The sequence below is a fragment of the Ochotona curzoniae genome, unplaced genomic scaffold, assembly GCF_017591425.1.
Source record: "Ochotona curzoniae isolate NIBS_2020 unplaced genomic scaffold, NIBS_Ocur_1.0 scaffold_4506, whole genome shotgun sequence".
NCBI classification, from domain to species: Eukaryota; Metazoa; Chordata; class Mammalia; order Lagomorpha; family Ochotonidae; genus Ochotona; species Ochotona curzoniae.
In genome coordinates, this window is record NW_024467119.1 from 16,818,706 (window position 1) to 16,837,462 (window position 18,757).

General features: G+C 40.7%; 1 protein-coding gene across 1 annotated transcript in view; it reads left to right on the forward strand.

Annotated features, from left to right (window-relative positions):
• Positions 1–18,757, forward strand: part of SLC4A4 (solute carrier family 4 member 4) — a 331,827-nt gene that overhangs the window by 158,503 nt on the left and 154,567 nt on the right. Inside the window, exon 7 of the mRNA XM_040966902.1 lies at positions 11,599–11,694. Coding sequence (XP_040822836.1) covers positions 11,599–11,694 — 96 coding nt within the window. The remainder of the gene's footprint in view (positions 1–11,598; positions 11,695–18,757) is intronic.

Sequence of the window (18,757 nt, forward strand, 5' to 3'; positions counted from 1 at the left end):
AACTGTTTATTATAAACAGTACCACGAATATTTTAAATACCAACTTGTAAGGCTGAAGACAGTTTTATATCTTATATCATCTTTCTCATATAAAATGAAATTCTAAGATTAGGAATCCAAAAAACTCATGGAGTTGGGATGGTAAAATAAAGAAGTAACAAAGTGCACTGTTTTCAGGTATTACTATAAAAAAAGGTCTTCAAAAAGTACATAAAAATGTGTATTATGAAAAAATGGCTACAAACTTCTTTCAGCAAAATAAACGTATCATTTTATTCTGTTTCTCATGAACTTCTTGAAGTAAACTCGTATTTGCAAAGGGCAGAGGACCAGTGAGAACGCCTTCTTCCTTCACAGTCTACGTGCTTTTCGTGGAGCTGCCGGGAGGGTGGAAATTAGGAGCAGATGGTCCTTGGAGATCAAAGCTTGTGTTTAGGAGAAGTATTTGGATGTGAAGTACAACTCATGAGCTGATAACGCTGGTCATTCAGACTTTTATTCTGTTTCAGAGGAAAGCTGAAATGGCCTCTGTCATTCACCTTTTCGCTAGTGAAATGCTATACTCTGGGCAGAGCACAGATAGGAAGGGCAGGCAGTTCTTTCCCAGCTCTTCAACTGATCAGCTTACACCCTGGAGCGTGGAAGAGGATTAGGTCTTTTAAAACATGTTATTATTGGCCTCTGTGTTACCTAACTCCTTTTTAAATATCCAGAGGCAAGATCTGGCTTTGAAGGAGTCTGACCAATGAATTTCATGTGCGTCCTTGTGACGTTGTTATAAATTTTCCAGATGGCAGTGTGTGGATCTGTGGGGAGGGGATTCTGAATCTGTTTTTGAAAATTTCCCTTACTTACTTTTATGTGTGTAAAGAAGGGAGAGAGAGAGAGAGAGAGCAATCTCTTCCGTGTTTTACTCCCCCAGGTATCTGCAATGGTTGAAACCAGGGGACAGCAGTTCCATCTAGGTCTTCAAGTGGGTGACAGTCACTGCAGCCCTTGCTGCTGCTTCCCAGGATTGGCATTAGAATAAAGGTAATTAGGAGCCAGAGTGTAGTATTGAACCCAGGCCCTCCAATATGAGGCTTGGGTGTCTTAAACAGTGTTGTAGTCACAAGGCCAAACACCTGACCTAAGTTTCGTGTTCTTGTGTAAACTTCATAGCTTAAGGTCTTAAGTACTTAGTATCTAACTATCAAATGTCTTCGAATTAATTTCTTAAAAAGTATGGAACCATAATATTGCTACTTCAGCAAAGCGGAATCTGACTGTTTATTATATTTGCAGCTAGATTCTCACATCCCCGTGTAAAGGCGAGATAAACTTAAGTCACCTTAGTCATCTGTCATAGGCTGGAAAATAGACTCAGTGACATTGCCAGCTTTACTTATGGTAGCAACAGTGTAATAAATAGCTGAAATTTATGGAGATGCTTCAGAGTTGGAAATTTTTCATTTCCCAGTGGTATGATGGAGCCAGATCCTATCTACTCACAAAGCCAATTGTTGCCAGGGACTTTGCAAGCAGTTTGTTAAGTACAGCTACTGCTGAAAAAAAAAAAATAACATAAACATACAACTAAATAATTACATTAAAATAAAATGGTGGTTGAAATTCATTGCTTTCTTTTTATTTCACTGTGCTTTTCAGGTTATGTCCACTTGATATATCTGTGGTAAAGATGCTTTAAAATTGGATGTATCTCTTCCCACTTTTATATGCAGTGACTTTATATTGGTAATTTGAAATCAGCCATGACAGTAGCAATTACGCAATGGAAATCAGCAAATGGTGGAAATATTGGTTTTGTTGACTGTCTCTAGACTTTTAAAAGTAAGCTAAACCTTGTATAATTTCTATAGCTGCTAAAATGTAACATAGAAGTGTGACATAGAAAATTTTTCTTAGTCATCGAGAACTGTTGTGTAGTTTAGAGAAGGAGACATTCGTGGGGCCAGTGCAGTGGAGTAGTAGACTAAGCTTCTGCCTTTGGTGCCTGCTCCATTTGAATGCCAGTTTGTGTCCCGGCTGCTTCACTTCCAGTATGGCTCCTGCTGTGGCCTGGGAAGGCCCTAGAGGACGGCTCAGTTTCTTGGGCCTGTACCTGAGTGGGAGAGCCAGGGTAGACTCCTGGCTTCTGGCTTCAAATCGGCTTGGCTCCGGCCATTGTGGCCATCTAGGGAGTGACCCAACAGATGGAAGATCATTTTTACGCTGTCTTTCCTTTCTCTCTCACTCTGCCTTTAAAGTAAAAGTAAAGTAAATGCTTTTTTAAAATAGAAAATGAGTCATCCACATCACTGACAAATGAGTGAAATCGTCTCCGCTCGTTCACTTTTGTCTTGGTCTTAAGCATACATGAGACTGTGCAACAACCTGGATGACAGAATGAAGCTCACTTGCCAGTTGCATTCATAAACTGGCTACCGAGGCAAGATTTTGTCAAAAATCAACAAAATGTTCTATGAGAAGCAGCTAGCTACAAAATGCAGTTTACAGCAGAGAATTGTAAACACGTTTTCAAATTCTTTCTTTCTGCACCAAAGTGAGCCTATTTTCTAAATTCAATTTTCTGTGATTTTTTAGAATTTTGTTACCTATATGATCTACCTGTTTTTACATCACTGAATTCCCCCCCCCCACACACACTCATTCACTCACTCACTCACTTTGACATTTTCACTTATATTTTTTCTCATGGAGGTTGATTTCCAGTGTGTGTTAGCAATCCACTGCCAGCATGCCACCTGCATCAGTATGTAGCAACCCTCATGTGCTGGATCCTGGTGTGGTTTGGAACGCAACATAGTTCAGTGTTTTTACAAAGAAACACGGGATACTTTATGATCAGTGAGAGAAGAATCAGGCTAGTTTCCAAGATGTTAATTATTGCGAGATTGCCGCTTGCCTGAGGCCACATGAGTTCTGATGGCTATCTCACATTTACTAAAATTTAGGCAAATGCTGCAATTTCTCATTATAATAATTGAGGCATTACTATAGAATTAATGTTGCATGGAGAAATCAGTGAGTTTTTAGTTTCCTCTGGTGTTGGATTTTTCTTTACCTGCTTTTTATTTATCTCTGTTATTTTTGATTGAGCCATATGAAGTTGTCACTTTTTTTTTTGGTAAAAAGGTTGATAATTATCAATTTTGAGTTGTCCCATTTAAGAACTTGATCTGAGAGACTTTTTTGGGGAAAGAATAATGTTTAAGCCTATGGGCCTTCACTGCTTTATTTTTCAATCAAGATATAGTTTCTTTTTATTAGAATATGCAAGTAAAGTTTATGCTTCATCCGTAGTCATGCGGTACACATTTGGAAAGATGTTTATGGCAAGGTTAACTGATAAATGTGTTAAAAATCATGGCTTACAGCAGGAATTGGAAACACCCAGCCTCTGGACCCCTTTTGATCTGGCCCTGCAGTGCTGCATTGGACAGAACTCTGAAGTTTCACTAATCTGTAGCACTTATTTTTAAGCTGGTAATTTTGTATGGTGCATGAATGACTTCATAAATGTCTAAGTGGCTTTTGGCAGAGAAGCGGGCCCCCCACTCTTCGTTTATGGGATTTGTCTGATTTTTAAAATATCATTTGCTGTTTAAATTAAGATTTTCAACATGTTATTTAATCCTGACGTTTATAAAAGACGAATGACACTGGACTTAGGAACCAAAGTTAGGAACACTCCAAGTTTGTGTTCGGTAACTTTGCGTGTTCAGCGTTCAGTGCACCTGGGGACTCTGACTCCTCTTTTCTTGGCTTCTTCATTTCTCTCTCTAGACTGACATGAGGGCAAATTCCTGCTGTCCGTGATAGAAGTCCCTTCCTAGGTACTGGCTCTTTTTGTCTGTCCAGACCTATTCTGGGACTTTCCTTTTTCCCTGAGCTGACTTCATAAACTCATTTTTATCAGTGAAAAATTGTTCCCTTTTCTTTAAAAAAGATTTTTATTTGTTTTTTTGGAAAGTCAAGATATACAGAGAGGAGGAGAAGATCTTCTATACACTGATTCACTCCCCAAGGGGCTTCAATGGTCAGAGCTGAGCTGATCCAAAGCCAGGAGCCTGGAGCCTCTTTCAGGTCTCCCACATGGGTGCAGGGTTCCAAGGCTTTGGGCCATCCTCAACTGCTTTCCCAGGCCAAAAGCAGGGAGCTGGATGGGAAGTGGAGCAGCCAGGATACAAATTGGCATCCATATGGGAGCCCGGTGTGTGCAGGGTGAGGACTTTAGCCACTAGGCTACTGCACTGGGCTCAGAATTGTTCCTCTTTTAATTAAAAAAAAAACTTGGAAAGATAATTCAGTGTTTAGTTTTGATGTCTGTAAACTAGAGATAATAGAAATTAAGTGAGGTGAAATACATGAAATGTTTAGAATAGTGACTGACACATAGTGATTGATCTGTAGATGTTATTAAATGATAAACAGTGTGTTTAAATTTATAGCTCACAATTTGAGAAGTGACACATGGATGAGGTGCTGATGTAATTCCTCCATCTTTTGATGACAGTGAGCGGGTATGGAAGCCCCATCTCACCTCAGCTCTCTTTCAGAATACAGTGCCCCTTCAGTGGTGTTACCCTTGGCCTGATGGTTATCAGGAAATCCCAGACACACACTGGGAATCTGTGCCTTTGTAGAGCTACTGCATTGGGGCACGGGGAGTTGGGGAAGATAACGTCTCCAAGCAGGATGGCTGGCTCCCAAGTCTGATGTTGCCTCGTCCGTGGACCTCCTGATGTCTTAGGGCCACATCTTCATTTTTAGGAACCAAGGCCTGTTTCTGATTGAGTGTCTGGGTTACATCTTTAGGTCTCTGTTTTTTATTTCTCATTAAAAAAAAAATTTTTTTTTGGTCGGAGTGGGGGGCGAGGGCTTGAGCTGCCTTAGTATTCATGCCACCACCTGCTGTTGAGCTTGGAATCCTCTCCTAGGTATGAACCATGTACGATTCCACTGCCCTGCCCTCTCACCCATCCTACTTTGAAATCAGCACCGATACCTTTAAATATGCTTTTAAAACTGCAGTCTATTACGTTACCATTGATGGTGGCTATCACTGCAGAGTGATCACTGGGAAGAAATGAGAGTTGTTATTTGTTAGTGATTCCAGGCTTCATAGAAATGTGAGTGATAATAGTTAGGCTAGTTTGCTGCTTTGGATCTGATTTGGGATTAGTCCATGAGAACTGTTTGATTTGACTATTAGGCCGAACTGCCTCAAGCCCTGGCACACATTGGACCTGGCTAGTACCACGACTGGGTTTGGCTGTGTTTTTAGTGCCTTTAGAAGTTCTGAAGTACTTATCTGGAGTTCGGAGCTCAGATTGCCCTACTGTCTCTGGCGGCGTTGTTCTGTGGGGAAGGGCTCCCAGTTCTCTACCTTTGAATTCGGAAGTGATCCCTGAATTGATGGGCAAGGAGAATGTTTCCCTAGCTTTGTTCCCAGCTTCCTTCCAGCTGAGGCAATTCTGAGAGAGGCCAGGGCACATCTTGCATCTCTCTGGCTCATATCACCTTAAAATGAGAGTCTTCTTCCCAAGTGCCTTTGGGTGTGCAGTCAGCCCCTTCCAAAATCCAACAGCACACATCCATCTGTTTGGTTCAGGACTCTGATTCTCCATTTGTTCACACAACAGATGAATGTCCTGGCCAGAACCCAGTGAATGATCGAGCTCTTCCCACACTTAGCATAAGCAAGCCTGTCCATGGGAAGTTTCTAGCAAGTGCCTGAATGAAGTATTCCTAAGTGATAGTAGCCATTATTGTCATTGTTATATTTCTACCTTGTCTACCACGCACCATTCTTGCTTTCTTTTCCTCTGCCAGGTGACTGACCTTCCAGATTTTTAACCTTCACATCTTCAAGTTAGCTATAATACTTTTTTTTTTCTCTAGGGGTTATTTCTTCTCAATGTTTGCTAGTCCATCCTGCTCTTTTTTTCGTGTGTGTGTGTGCGTGCGCGCGCACCTGGGCCGTTGAGACATAGACAGTAAATGAGAGAAAAAAACAAAAATACAAACAAACAGCAAAAAAGCCTCTTCTCTGCTGGCTTGCTTCCCAGAGCCCATTCCAGTAGGGGCTGGACCAGGCTGTGGCTGAGCTGTGTTGAAGCTGTGAGCCTGGGACTCAAGCCACATCTCCCAGTTACGTGAGTCTTCTGCTGCTTCTCCAGGATTTACGTTATTGGTGGGAAGCTTGGGAGGAGCTGCAGCTGACACCGAGGTGTGTCCGATATGGATTGTGGGATTGTGGCTGTCCCAACTGTGACTCTGGACCCTTGCCTCCTACTCTGTGTTTCTAACGATGAAGCCTCAGGTTTAAGAGGTACAATACAATGATCAGTTAAAAGCTCATTCTCGTCTTCTTCAAGACATGAGACCACCTTTTTCAAATACTTTGTTCAAGTCCTGAGCGAATACTGAGGGCCTGATTTTGAGCAACTGAATAATCTCTATAAGTTTTATGTCTATACAAAAATGTCTTTAAAATATCATCTCATCCTCTTTACCCCATTCCTTGACTTTCGCAGCCTGAATCAGTGATCCGTATGGGTATGAATCCTTTTCAACTATGTAAACATCATCAAAACATAAAAGAAATATATTAAAGAAAAAATGTTTTAGTGTATGTACAAAGCCAGTAGTAAATGAGATCTTTGAGATGGTGTTTGACAAGCATCATTATAAGGAACAGATATTATTCAGAACTATTTTAGAGGACAATTTAGTGACTTTCACACTTACAGTAGCAGTATTGAAGTGTCTGGGTTCGAGTCCCACTCCTGATACCAGTTTCCCACTTATGTGTACCTTGGAGAGTGGCGGGGAGTGGCTCCAGAAGTTGGATCCCTGCTCTGTAGTTGGGAGACTGTGTTTCATTCGTCCTGGTTCAGAGCTAGCTGTTGTGGGCATTTGGAGAGAGGACTCAAGAATCAGAGAGCTTTCTCTGTTTCTGCTTTTCAAATAGATAAAATTAGGGGGGAAAAATGAAGTTAGAAAAAAATACTATTTGGGCTGTTTTTTTTTGTGTGTGTGACTTAATTTTTTCCCTCTCATCACTCGAATGGGAAGCCATTGTTAGAACTTTACTGTAAAAATAGTACTCCTTTCATTATCAACTTTTCAGGTAATAAGTAATATGTAATGAATTGTCACTCATGGACTTCATAATATTTTGAATTTAGAGTATTGAGATCAATCAGTATGTCTGAGAAATGATAGATCTTAGCCATCAATAAATAATATACTCATATGTTTTAACATGATTTTAACCATGAAATAAACATATTTTTAAATTTTACTAATTGCAAGTATGTTTTAAAACAGGCTGAGTCTGTGAGAGAGTGGAAGAACTAAGTCTGTTTGTCTTACCCTAAAGCAGAGGAGTGCCAAGTTTTTCGTTGTTTCTCTCCAGAAGGGTTTTATAGTTATAGGAAATCTGAGAAATCTTCTTCCAAGGTTTGGGGTCGTTTGTGGAGCCATCCTTGTGTTTCCAGTCTCTTCCTGCTTTGAGAACAGAGGGAAAAATGGTATAAGTCTGGGATCCTGCCCAAGTCTTTGTGAGTGAGGGTTAGTGAGGAAGGGAGCGGGGCAGCCCTGGGATATGTGAGGCAAGGAAAGGAGAGCAGATATAGGGAGAAAGAGGGGGCACAGCGTGTTCTTTCTTGTGTCTTCCTGAAAGAAGAATGGGATTAAGTTAGGTCTTCAGAAATTAGGCATGGCTGTTGCTACTTAAACTACTTCAGTCCAGGTACTAAGAGCAAAAGATCTTTCCAGATTTATGAAGCTAACTTCTTAAAAATCACATTTTGACTTTGAAGTTGAATTGATGAGGTATTGACCAATTAAGGTTGTATATGCTGGGAAGTACGGAGTGATGCTGTGATGTATGCATACAATGTGAAGTGACTGAATTGGTGACAAACCTCACTTCAAATGTCTTTGTACGTCCTCCACCTCATGGGAACTGTGTCCTCCTGACCAGCACCTTCCCCTGCCTAGCCTTGGATGACCTCTGTCCTGGGCTGTGCTCTAATGAGTGCAGTTGCTATAGAATCAGCACACAAGTGAGAACATGGATATTTGTCTTTCAGGGTCTGGCTTTTGGCACTCATATAATAACCACTGGGTTCATCCATGTTGTTCCATTTTTAAAGGTTGCGTAGTATCTCGCAGTGCCAGTATAACACGTTAGCTGTATGTAGTTGTCAGGTGACAGACGCTTCGGCAGATCCCACAGCTCGGTTGTTGTGAGCAATGTTGAATGGGAATGCATTTTTCTCTTCAACATGCTGATTTCAGATCTTAAGGTTGGATTTAAATTAGGCCAGAAGCTCTAAGTTAGTGTTTTCTAAGTTCCTTCAGGATTTTGAACCATAAGTATTATTTTATGATGATTGGTGTTACTAGCAACAATATCTCCTGTTCTGTGGATACTTTATATACACCAGGCATTTTCATCTGTGATGTTTCTAATGCTCGTATATATTGACATTTATATATGTATGTATACTATGTATATATAATTATCTCCATTTACAGATGAAAACCTTTATTGCAGCAATGTACAATAGCTTCTTTAGCCTAATGAATGAAGAGCCTAATACCTTAATGTGCTCTGCAACAATATGTTAATTCAATTGCAAAGGGAATGACGGAGGAAGTTGTAATTTATTTCCACCTATTGGTGAGTCCAGATCACCTTATGTTGTGATGTTGGAATGCTCCAGAGGCCATTCCCTATCCAGGCAAAAATACCTACAAAACACAGAAATCAATCAAATGTCATTATTGGCTTTCCAACTAGACATGTGCCAGGAACATGTCCCACATATTTGTAGGTGGAATGCTGTTACAGTATAGGGCTAAATTTCTTGGCTATATGTGCAGTGCACAAGGGGCACTCAGGAACTGTTTAAACATGCAACACTGCAATTCCCAAAGAGTCTTAAAACTTGAACATGAGTGAAATTTGTGTTCTTCTTAATAGCTTTGTTCAGGAAGCATTTTTCTGAGAGATTTCTCTGGGCTATTTGCTGTATTCAAGTGGAGACACTCTCACACAAGCAGATTTAGGATGGATGGTTTTGGGCAAGTTGATTCTCAAGGGGAACATGAATCATTTTTAAAAAATCCTCCCCACAACACTTTGTTCTACAATGTAGATTTTGGAAACCATCACTCAGAAACTATAGAGCCGTATATTTCCTCATCATTTCACAATGATCTAAACCACTTTCTACCTTGTTTATGCCTGAAGTCAGAGAAGTGATTTAAGAGAATATATAAGATAGGAGCAAAGCTACATTGTTTGTTTTGTAGCTCAAGCATAGAGAAGATGCATTGAAAGCATTATTTGGAATAGACTTGCATAATACATCATTACTGTGGTACAATTGTAGAAAGTTTGCTGATAGCTTTGGGAACAACTGCAAAAGTTGATCTTTGGAGTAAATTTATGAACAGGAGGAAAAAATACCAACATGAAAGGGTTACAGACTTTGCATCTATTCTTGCACAGAACACAGAGGGTCCAGTAAATCAAAATGTTGGGATTTGCCAATAGACGTAATGAATGCTGCAGGCCTCCCAGTTTTCGTGAGGGTAGGCAGCCAGATGGCTCCAATCAGGCTCTGCTGAAACGTGGGTTCCAAGTCTCTCCGGGCAGTTCATTTCCATGCCTATCTTTGGAGCCAGGTTTGTTGCTAGAGTGTGCCAGGTCCCATTCTACTGTCCCGTGGATGACAAGGCAAGCATCAGTGAAGGCTGTCTATGCAAAAGAAGTTTCCAGTTTTAGTTCCCCACAAAGAACACACAGACATATTGCAGGGATGGAACAATTGTTGGGGAAAGTTATCAGCATCTAGAACAGCTGCTCCGCTCTTGCAGTCTATGAGTGGACCACTGTATGTGTGCATTTTTCTCAGAAGCTGGAGGGCTGTGAAGGACCCTCTGAGTTTACTTTGGTTGTCCTATGTCAGCTGTCATTGATCTAATGGTTCAGAGCATCCCTGCATGAGTCTGGATAAATGGGTGCCGATTATTTGGACTCCCGTTTCACTTAGCTGAGACAGCATGAGCATTGGCTCTTTAAATGGGTCAATTGGTTGTCAAAAGAAATAGGAGGTGAAAGTTGGTTGCTTTGATAACATGTACTTCCAAATGCCTCACTCTTGACAAAAGCAATTTTGAAATAATCTCAACTGGTTCATTTCCCTTCTTAATTTTTCTTAGTACAAGAAAAGCTTGCAAAGACGTTCAATTATGGGAAACAATTAAAAATTCAGATTGCAAAGAGAAGACATCAGATTTGCCTCAAACAGGTGCTGGCACAGATGGCCCACTCACAAGTCCTGGCTTTATTTACAGCTTTTAACCGCAGACAGATAAATTGACAAAAATGTTTCTGGATTTTATAATATGCTGAGTGCCCAATTTGGCTGTAAACTTACAGTAATTTATAAATGGTTCAATTTAAAACTTGACCTCTCACGTCACTAATAGCTTTTAAAAGCTTGTTTGCCTTCCCTGCCATGTACACAACTTGTGAGACAAGATTATCTCCTGTTTGATTTTGGTTCCATGTGCTTCTATTATCTATTGTTGTGAGTATTGTTTACTGTTGTGTTTATCATTAAGGAAAAATATTTCTCAAGTCAAACTGCAGGTATTTCTGACCCCATTGTTGTTCCTTAAAGGGAAACTACACTGTCCATTTCTTCTTAGGCTTGTGTTACGATGTCTAATGAAAACAGTAAAGTAAGTGATGTGATAAGCCAAATGATGCTGTCTTCAGGAAGAAGGTGTTGATGCTGCCCAGCTGGTGAAACATACTAGAGAACACATAATGTATAGTTAGCCAGATTCATCATTTGTTGATGTCATCTAAGATTCAGCTTAACTGCACAATTATTAAGCCCCCCAAATGAGGTGTAATATGCATTCTTCATCTGGTTTATATTAAGGCACTCATCTGTTAGCTTCATGTTTTTGAAGAGCTGAAAAGCAGGAAGTTGGCAACTTGCTCTTATTCCTCCAGGAAGACGTTTCAGAAGTAGAAGCAGGAAATTTTGTTTCCTGCATTTGTGTGTAAGGTCCACTGTAGGATCTGTAGGTTAGATCTTCAGAAAGCCACCTGCTCATATGACACCTGCTACCTGTGGTCCATACACTGTGCGCAGCGTCCCTCTGTGTGTGCTTTATGTGGTGCAAAATGATTAATACTGTCCAACGGTCTTGTGCTTACATTCTAAGAAGAACGTTCATCCTGCTCATCTTTCTTCTGGGAATAATCCTGGCTTTGTGTATCAGAACCGCAGGATGGATCCTCCATTGATATTTGGGGAACTTTGATGATTGAATGTAATTTTTTCAAACTTTTCATTCTGTGTAGGAGTTTAATTCCATCCAAGGGAGTAGGGTCATGGGAGGGGATGTGTGTCATTTAATATGTCATTGATTTTCTTTAACTCGCTTGTGTGATTTGCTTTAGTATTTTTTTTCTTCTTAATGAATGCTTCCATCCTCATCTGTGCTGTGGCTGCTCATGTGTCCTCCTCCTCCTCCTGTCTTCTGCTTCTGACACTAAAGCCCGCAGCCCGCTTGAGAGCTCAGTGCCCTGCCTAACAACCCGCAACTCGGACGATGACCCCCGTGTGCACCGCACTCCCAGCGCAGGATGGCTAAGTAAGTCAATGTCTTGGGCAAGGGCAATGCTGGCAGGGAGGGACTTTGGGAGGGCAAGAAGCTCGGGCTTGTGGTTAATGAGTGGAGGCATCGTCAAGAATGCCTGAAAGGGTAAGACACAAGGAAAACAAAACTCATAATTATGACTGTATTGCTTCTACTATCCAAAGAGACTGGTAATAAAGAACTTTCTGGATGATCTGCTGTCCTGAATTCAAGCTGAGTGGCTTGGAAGGCAGAAAGAGTATAGGAGTAAAGTTGAGGACTGGCACTGGCTGCCCACCCACCAAGTGACACTTCCCAGACCTGCAGTGTCCAGCTGGTGCTGCTGGACCATCTTTCATCAGAGGCTTGAGATTAAAATAGTATTCTCTGAGCACATTCCTCCAGAGTTCCTTTTCACCCTTTGCAAGTTTTACTTATGTTATAGGCAGACCTTAAGACATTGAAGTGTTTTTGTAGAGTATCAGGGAAATTGACCAAAATGTTCAGTGACATAAAATTCTGACTATTATTTATAAATCAGCTGCTGACCACACATGGACCAGATCTTATAAGAAAGCAGGTGTGCTCTTATTATAAGTGTTTGTGTGCTGTATTCTCCAAATGAGTAGCCATGTGGTGTAATCTCTTGCTTACTGTATTAATGTGATAAATTACATACACCCATATTGAATAAGTAAGGCATGTATGGTGGTGTTAAATCGTGCTTGTCTTTCCTACATGTCCAACTCATTTTTACCTCTTCTTGGAATGGAATGCTTTTCTCATCAGCTTATCTTTTTATGTCTTCTGTATGGTTAAGTCACACCTCCTTGGTCCTTCTGCCCTTCCAGAAATGCTTTTTCAGCTACGTGTATCCAACCTACTCTATAAATTCCTGAGTGAATTTCTTTCTCCTTTATAAAGAACAGTTTTAAATATTAATGTTCCATAGCTCCTGTTGTCTACATCTCATAATTGTGAACTTCTCATAGGTTGTGTTTTATTGTCCTTTGATATTCTGGTGTGTGTGTGTGTTTTCATTTCACCTTAAAGTTCCTTTGAAACAGGAGCCATTGTCATGCTTGTGTTTCTTTCCCAGTGCAGTGCAGGTGCTTAGAACATAGATATTGTCTGGTAGAAATAGTATAAAATGATCCTTGTTGCCCTCTTGCTTTGCTGTGTTGGCTGCACAGTAAGCCATTAGCCTCGTGTGAGTTGTTCACTTGCAAGTAGCACTTCGCCACAGAGCTGCACAACTTTGGGTGAGGAATTTGACTATCAGTATATTCTGATAATCAGCGCAGAATTACCTGTTTAAAAAAAGCTGCCAAAAATGTCAGCTAAAACTGAGATTGGTAGCAAGGTTCTGTTAAGCTCATCTTTCAATATTCTTAGCAAGGTATTTTCAGGCCTAGAATAACTTTAAGTAATTCACTGCCTTAAAAAAAAAAAACCCTAGCTTTAAAGGTACTTTTTAGCGAGGAAGCTCTCATCATTTTTACATTGTATGCTTCTTATCTTAGTTGTCACCTGAGGCAGATGTGAACTGAGAGCTCTTATCCGTTTCCAATGCTGCCAAGATATTGAATTAGAAGTTGGAACAAAACCAAAACCGATTTCCTCTCATAGATCTGCAGATCTGAAACTGGCTCAGACCACTGAGAACAAAGGAGAAGCTTTCACTTCTCCTTTCCAGGACAAGTTAATACCCAGCTAAACGCTGTGCCATTATTAGAGGGCAGGAGCACCTGCTATCAGGGTAGATCCAGAATTGCTCTTCACTCTGAGCGCTTATCTGTGACTTCAGGTTGACATCTAACAGCCAGCCTCATTTGAGCCCTTAGAAAACACTTGTGTCCCTTTGCAGTTATTGGCAGGCAAGATTCCTTGCTTCAGGCGCTCAGGTCTGAACTTCAAAGGAGAAAATGAGCTTTGGAGTTTTTCCTGTCCTCTCCTGCATATTCCTGCCATCTGCCTTCACTTTGCTTTGTTTTGTGTCTGTCTAGGTTGTCCATCTACTTGGGAAGGTGCTTTGTCCCATCAGTATTTGGCTTTGTAGATACTTAACCCGTATTTAATGATGATGTTATTAAGGAATGCTGGGGTTTCCCCACTTATTTTAATTTTTGAAACCACAGTTGTATAAACTGCATTGTTCTTGCATTCTAAAATCAGGCTGTCCAGTTAATAATGTCAGACTTTTATAGACTGAATTATAAGTGGAACTTTTTTTTTGCTTTCAAAAAAGTTTCTTTTCACGGCATTTCTGAAATTAATCAATTAAAAATATTTTAACTTTAGAAGGCTTACTGCACTGAATAAAAGTTATAATTTTCTCTGCCTCTAGAATTTCCTTGAAAAGTTTTGGAGCTTCATTTGGAAAGTGGCAGTCCCAGCAATTTCATTTTAACAAGTTCAGCTTAGCAAGTGTTCTCTGAGTTCTTGATCTAGTTTCATGGTGCGTTGGAGGGAATGGGGTAAGAGACTCATGGATGAAGTCCATTAGGAAGGGGCTTGGATTGATGGCCACCCAGGAGAGGGAGGCAGACCTGTTTTTCTGCAGTTTATAAATTGCTAGCAAATACTATACTCTAAGGATGCTGATTAGAACAACACATGGTGGGCACTGAAAGAGAACTGGTGAGAGAGGTCCTAGTGAGAGGAATTTTTCAACGTATTTTAAGGGGTGAATCCATAGCTCCAAGATGAAGGTTATAGTAAAAATGGGATGAGACAGTGAAAGACTGCGCTGCATTGAAAGAAACATAGAAAGACAGCCATGTTGTTGGAAAGCTTGAAGATTTTGTGCAAGGTAGGGTAAATTTATGAGCAAATTAGGGTGGGCACAAGAAAAGGACACTCGGGAGCTGGGGTGGAAAAGCCATTGGTGTGTTTTGAAGAAGGTCTGTGAACAGTGATTCTTATGAAGGAAGCATGACTGGATGTTTATAAAGGGAAAGCCCTCGGTGGGGGTTCCTTGAGACTTAGGAGCAGGGTGCAGTGCAGCAGAGGTGGAAGAGTTGGAGCTGAGCCAGGGTTGTGACTATGGAAGAGGAGGTGATGGGATAATATCAGAACTGTTCCTGGGATAAAATCTGAAGGACGTGGCAACTGACTGTTGGGGAGGGAAAGGGGCCAGGATGGCTCAGGTTTGGAGTTTTCAGGAAGGTGATGGGATTCTGCTTTGGTAAAAGGCCATGGATCTTCAGAACATACTGGTTAAGGTCAGAGGTCTCATCTGTACATGTTATGGCCGTATTCAAAGATTTCATTCATTAGGAGTCTTTGTTTCCTTTTCATGGTGTAAAATCCCTTACATTTCTGCATTTAATAAATTTTTATTTTTTATTTCCTCAGAAACTTCCGAGGTTTTTTTTTGAGGGGGGGAGGCAAAATGATCACATTAGAGCTGTTTTTATTGTCCAGTAGATGTAAGGTGTTTCCATCTTGATTAGAAGCATCTCAATTTCCATCTTTTGTTTCTTTCTCAGGTTCAAGAGCAGGCTTGTTCTTGAATGTAAATATTATTTGGATCACTTATTGTACCCTTCCCACATACCATTTTGGTCTTTAAAAGTCATAGTAAATTGAAATGCAACCAAAAAATTTCCCCACTGTAGCTGTTAATAATCCCAATTTGGAAAAGATGGTGGGCAGTAAAATCTTTCAGTAGCTACATCTGCCTTCAGATATTTTTAAAAAAGATTTCTTTGTTTTTATTACAAAGTGAGATATACAGAGAGGAGGAGATATAGAGAGGAAGATCTTCCGTCTGAAGATTCACTCTTCAAGTGACCACAATGACCGGTGCTGCGTTGATCTGAAGCCAGGAGCCAGGAACCTCCTCCAGGTCTCCCACATGGGTGCAGGGTCCCAAAGCATTGGGTTCTCCTCAACTGCTTTCCCAGGTGACAATCAGGGAGCTGGATTGGAAGTGGAGCTGCCAGGATTGAAACCAGTGCCCATATGGGATCCCGGCGCATTCAAGGCGAGGACTTTGGCCACTAGGCCACACCACTGGGCCCAGATATTTTGGATAACATAGGAAGTTTATAAAATGATATGATATGCAAAAATGACATACAGCATTCTTAAAATGCACATGAATCTAATGAAGTGAAATTTTAAAAATCAGTTCTGAATTATTCTGAGTTTCTGAAAAGAGTATTTTGTTGATATCTAATATTGTATTTATAGTGGAATTAATTATATGTTGAGTTGCATACCTCGAAATGGAATCAAAATGGGCAAAGAACAAAAAACTAGTGATATTTCAGGGTGCTTGGGACTTGAAAGTGATACAGGCTTGGAAAACTTTTAGAAAAGTTGCTGATAATGATAAAATACGGTGTTTTTTTTTTTCCATTCCCCCAATAAGAGGAATTTGGAATTTGTGAGGATTCAAACTTACACTTGACAGAATGGTGATGTATGTTTCTCATCAAACTCTTCGCCTCATTATGAAGTCTGTCCGCTCTCTGTCATTTTTCCTGAGCTTCCTGTACCTTGCCATGTTTTCCTTTCTTTCAGATTTGGGCTGTTAAAGTCGACTTGGGTTGTGCTGTGTGTTGCTCTGCATGTAGTGAGTCACTCAGTCCCTTTTGGTGTTACCTTTGCTGTGTTGTTGCTCTGTCTCTTATCTGAGGTCACCATTTATGGCTGGCCATAGGCTTATGGGACTGAGGCGTTGATCTCCAGCTAGGTTATCATATCTGGCTGGTAAATCAACTCTTCATGTGAAAACACTCAGGGCCACCTCTGCACATCTCAAAAAAAGGTCTGTCCCTCCGTCCTGCCACTCAAGGCCCATTTTACAACATTTTGTAGTTGAAAAAGGCTCATTTCACACTGCTGTTTCCCTTTATTTGTTTATTTTTAAAGATTTATCTATTTTTATTACAAAGTCAGATATACAGAGAGGACGACAGACAGAGAGGAAGGTCTTCCGTCTGATGATTCACTCCCCAAGCAACCGCAATGGCAGGTGCTACGCCGATCCGAAGCTAGGAGCCAGGAACCTCCTCCAGGGTCCAACACTGGTACAGGGTCCCAAGGCTTTGGGCCATCCTCAACTGCTTTCCCAGGCCACAAGCAGGGAGCTGGATAGAAAGTGGAGCTGCCGGGATTAGAACCGGCGCCCATATGGGATCCCAGCACTTCAGAGCGAGGACTTCAGCCACTAGGCCACACTGCCGGGCTCTGTTTCCCTTTATTTATGCTACAGCAGCTACGTGCCATTATTTGTATTTACTGGATATTTCCTTTTATGCATTTTTTCTGAAAAACAAAAATCTCCTCATTTCTAGTACTTGAGAGTCTGTCAAATTTCTGCCCATCCTTTAAGGACCACGATCTCCTTGCACCCTACCAACTTATGGTACTCTCTACTCATCTTGAATTCTGGAAGCGCAATGGTTGAAACCCTGCACATGGCATTTACATCATTTTGCTTTGTAGCATAACGTATAGGCACATGTTTTATTGCCTGATCAACTGTAAGTTTTGTAAGGGTAGGGTTTATGTCAAAAATTCATTTAGGCAGCCTTTTAACAGACTGAATCCAAGTTTGCTCTGTAGTCTCTTAAATAAAGCCTTATTGGGATGAAGTGTTTCTTGTTAGTTTATATTTAGTCCGTGGCCATTTTCATCATGCGATGTCATTGTAGCAGAGATCTTATGGCTCACAAAGCCTAAAAATATTTTCTTTTTGACAATACAAAGTTTTCTAACCTTTGCCCTGCATCTCAAGGAGGACACTGAGGAAGCCTGGCTATCCCAAAGACCCTGCCCAAGCATTTGAAAGCTCTAGACTTTTCTTCATGCGTTTCAACCACAATCATAAGTCTCAGTAGAAAGAATATTGAAACAGGCATAGAAATCCAATATATTCCACTAAGTCATGTATTAAAGATAGCTGTAAAAATTCTTTGTAAAGATTTAGATATTTTTATTTGAAAGGCAGATTTACAGGGAAAAGAAGGAGAGAGAGAGAGAAAGAGAGAGAGAGAGAGAGAGAGAGAGAGAGAGAGAGAGAGAAAGAGAAAGAGAAAGAGAGGAAGAGAATTGATTCCATTTTCTGCTTCACTCCCAAAATGGACACAATGGCTGGAGCTGAGCCAGTCTGAAGCCAGGAGCCAGGAACCTCTTTAAGGTCTTCCATGTGATTGGAGGGGTCCAAGGACTTGATCCAACCTCTGCTACTTTCCCAGTCTGTGAACAGGGAGCTGAATTGAAAGTGGAACAGCTGGACTAGAATTAGTGTCCATATGGGATCTCAGTGCTGCATCTGGAGGATTAGCATGTTGATCTACAGTGCTGGCTCCAACAATACTATTGTTTTCATTTTTTTTTTATTTTGAAAAACATAATTTGTCAGAATGTTAAGATGTTAATGGGTTTGCTATCTTGAAGGAATTTGTGAATAGATTTTTTGTTGTGATTGCTAATATAAATAGAACTCAGACAAATGATTTAACAGCTATGGTTAAGTTGTTTTTCTGATAGACCACCTTACATACAGCAGTAAATCAGTATGTATTGATTGAATGAGCAACACAACCTAAAATGTGAAATGGAACAAAGTTTGGGGATAATCATTTAAAGTTTCTAAAGAGAAATAAGAGCCATTTAAAAGGTTGTTTATTCTGTGTCTGTGACTTTGATTTCTCCCAGCCCCCCAGGAGATCCTGATGAGTGATAGTGAAGTGGAGATGATTTTGTGTCTAGTAACAAGTGCATATCTCCCTAGGCCCCTTTCTTTATTGTTCTCATGACAACTAGCAGTCCAGGTGGGCCAGGTTTTGCTACAGTGACAGCTAACCCCAAACATCTCTGTTGCTTAACACCACAAAAGTTTCTTACTCAAGCTGCTACATGTCTACTGTGAGTTTTCACAGAGCTCTGCTCACTGTCCCTGGGGGATCCTGGCTAACAGAAACCTGCTCTTATTGCATGCCTCTACAATCATTGTAACCCTGGGCAAGGTTGTGGATGGTGACTCATGGGCTGCCTGTTCAACTTCTGGCTAGAAATGAATGATACATGTCACTTTCATGTAGATTTCATTTGCAACAATGAG